The following is a 3,080-nucleotide window of genomic DNA, read 5'->3' as shown; positions in this document are numbered from 1 at the left end:
AAAAAAATATGCATATGTAAAATAACTACTAGGCTGGTTATTTTTAGGCCTAGTTGAGATAACTAACAAATTAAAAAATTTTAAAAATCTACATTATTGATCAACTCTAAACTATATATTGCCCTGATTCAGTCTGGGAAATTATTGACAAAATTGTGCAAAGACAATTTTTTCTTATTCATCCTTCAGTGCTTAAGTACCCAATACTCTTGAGTTTCTTCTCATTTATTATATATAAAGTCCATTAAATTAACTTGCTTGGTCAGGGAATTGTGACTTCACAATATCTCAAGAACATGTAGATTTAAAAATAAGACAGTATACATATGTGAATTACATTTCTTCAGTGGTGCATTTTCTTCATAATAATTGCAAGTTATTTTCATTTATTATTTACCAGGTTTAATTAAGTCTGTCTGAAGTGAGTTATAAGAGGGATATCAAGTTCTGTTAATATTAGTTTGATAGGATGTACTGTTGCCAACAAATAGACCATTGTTACTAACTTTCTTCCAGATGAATAAATTTAAGAGAATAACATATCTTTGATACAGATGTAAAAAAAACATCACATGGGAATGTCCATTTAATTGATTTGGTGGATTCTGATGACCATGTGTTGACAACGCACTTAACCCACTAATTCTCCCCACTTTTCAGTCAGACTGAAGACAAAGGCAAGACATGGGCAATGTGCTCTGTCTGATCATTGCAAAGTTAGGGTTGCAACATGAAGGTTACTGGAATCCTTGAAGAGAGACATGCCAATAAACAAGGAAAACATAAAAAAAAAATGATTAAGTACAATAATATTGTGATTTTCAAAACAGAAGTCTCTGAGAGACCCATCAACCACAATTAAGGAAGATTAAACATGCAATAATCTCCCAACTGTCATTGAGCATTGCCCTGAATAGAAAACTGGCCTAAATATGCTATTGTTATACAAAATAAATTAGTTTTTGACAGGGAAAATGAACATTTCCAAAACTCATCAGGAGCTCATTTGAATAAGAAAAACAAAGTGTATGAGATACTGTTAATTATAATTAGATGGTAATTTTAAGTAGTGCACACATAAACTTTTGTATAAGTGATCTTTTCAATTTGTCACTTTATTACTTTTGAACTAATATTGAATGTGCTCATCATCAAGAACAGGTAAATCAACTGAAGTTTTTAACAATTTTCATTGCTTTCTGTTTTCCTTCTTTATCCACAAAAAGTCTTTGGGTGAATGTACTAGGAAACTAAACAATAGAAAACAAAATCTAGTAATACTGGGAAACAAAATCAACTCAACATTATTCTAATTCATTAAAGATGCTTTGTTAATCAGTTTGTTCATGGCTTCTTTAACATCCTTGTTCCTGAGACTGTAGATCAAAGGATTCAACATGGGGATCACTGTGGTGTAGAACACGGCCACCATCTTCCCTTGCTCCACGGACTCCTCTGTGGGACGTCTGAGATACATGAAGATCAGGGTACCATAAAATATGACCACAGCCGTCAGATGGGAGCCACAGGTGGAGAAGGCCTTGCGCCTCCCTTCTGCTGAGTGCATTCTTAGAATGGCAATGAGAACAAATAGATAAGAGATGATCACTACAGTCAGGGAGTATGTGAAGTTGATGCCTGCAAGTATGATCATTGTGTATTCTTTCACGAAGGTCCCAGCACAGGCCATTTTGATGAGAGGAGGATCTGCACAGTAGAAGTGGTTGATCTCAATTTTCCCACAGAAGTACAAGCCATATGTCCACAAAGTTGCTGCCAGACTGGTCAGAAAACCATATACATAAGGGAAGGAAATCAGGCGGATACAGACGACCCTTGACATCTTGCTGCCATACAGCAGAGGGTTCCCAATCGCCATGTATCTATCAAAGGCCATCACAGCAAGAATAAAGATTTCTACATGGACCAGGGCAATAAAGAAAAAAGCACTGAACTAGACAACCAGCATAAGAAATAGTTTTTGTCTTTGATAACAGGTTTTCTAACATCTTAGGGGTGACGTTGGAAGAAAACCACACATCTACAAATGATAAATGGCTGAGAAAAAAATACATGGGGCTGCTAAGCTGTGGACTGATCTTAATTAATGTAATCATTCCAATATTACCCAACACCGTGATAATATAGACCATGAGAAAAATAAAAAAGAAGAGAACTTGCCATTCCTGGCGGTTGGTTAATCCCCAAAAAATAAATTCTGTCACATTGGTGAAATTCAGCATTTTGTCAATGAGCTACAAATCTCTGTAAAATGAAATAAATTAAAGAGATGTGTTAATGTAAATAAGTGCTTTAAAAGACAAGAATATATTGTTACAGGTTTATAATGTTGGCAGCAATTGGAAGAATGATTGACAGTTTTGGGGGGATCCAGAAGCATTTTAGGAAGGGTTATTGGATAATTTGGAAATTGATTCCCAAAGACATAATGTATAATGTAAATGTCTTCTAGAAATGTTTTACAAGTTATATTCATATGGAAACAACAGTAATTTGAATAAACATAGTAGACATTATTGAGGAAAAATCTATATATTTACAAAATATTGTATTGGCTAAGCTATATGTACTCTCCAGTATCTTAAGAAATACAGAAGCTACCTAGTAGAACTAAGTTGTGAGGAGTCCTGTAAGGAAGAAATCTGCTACATTTTTCATATTTTACTTATAATTTACGTGCATTCGGGTTTATGTATATTATTTTTTAATTTAACACATATATATGAGGTGAGAGATTCCATTTACTTCAGTGAACATTCACAGTCTATAAAACACAAAGTGCAAATCTATTTAATAAGAACCTGACAAAGCTTCTCAGCAGAACAATGGATGTGTTGGAAATTGGAATCTGGATGGTGTCCTACTTTCTGGTTGTTAAATATCATGTCTAGAGTAAATAATTATCCCTAAGTTCTTTTCTTAAATTGCAGGATTATACATTGCTCTATCATAATCTGATGGACCATATCCAAAATTATCACTGTTTAGCTACTATCAAGGAAAGACAGAATTCATGAAAACTGGCAGCAAATCTAGTTGTCATGAAAATAAGTGACTCC

The 3,080-nt window shown here is 34.0% G+C and overlaps 1 protein-coding gene across 1 annotated transcript; it reads right to left on the bottom strand.

Moving 5' to 3' along the window:
- Positions 1–1,309: 1,309 nt before the first annotated feature.
- LOC114081143 (olfactory receptor 5M3-like) lies at positions 1,310–2,243 on the bottom strand. Its single transcript, XM_027922723.2, is given in 2 exon segments — positions 1,310–1,945; positions 1,947–2,243. Coding segments are annotated over 2 exon segments (933 nt in total).
- Between the last annotated feature and the right edge of the window lie 837 nt (positions 2,244–3,080).

This window comes from Marmota flaviventris, chromosome 9 (assembly GCF_047511675.1).
Source record: "Marmota flaviventris isolate mMarFla1 chromosome 9, mMarFla1.hap1, whole genome shotgun sequence".
Lineage (NCBI taxonomy): Eukaryota > Metazoa > Chordata > Mammalia > Rodentia > Sciuridae > Marmota > Marmota flaviventris.
The sequence above is the reverse complement of the archived record's forward strand: the minus strand, read 5'-3'. Positions and strand labels throughout refer to the sequence as shown.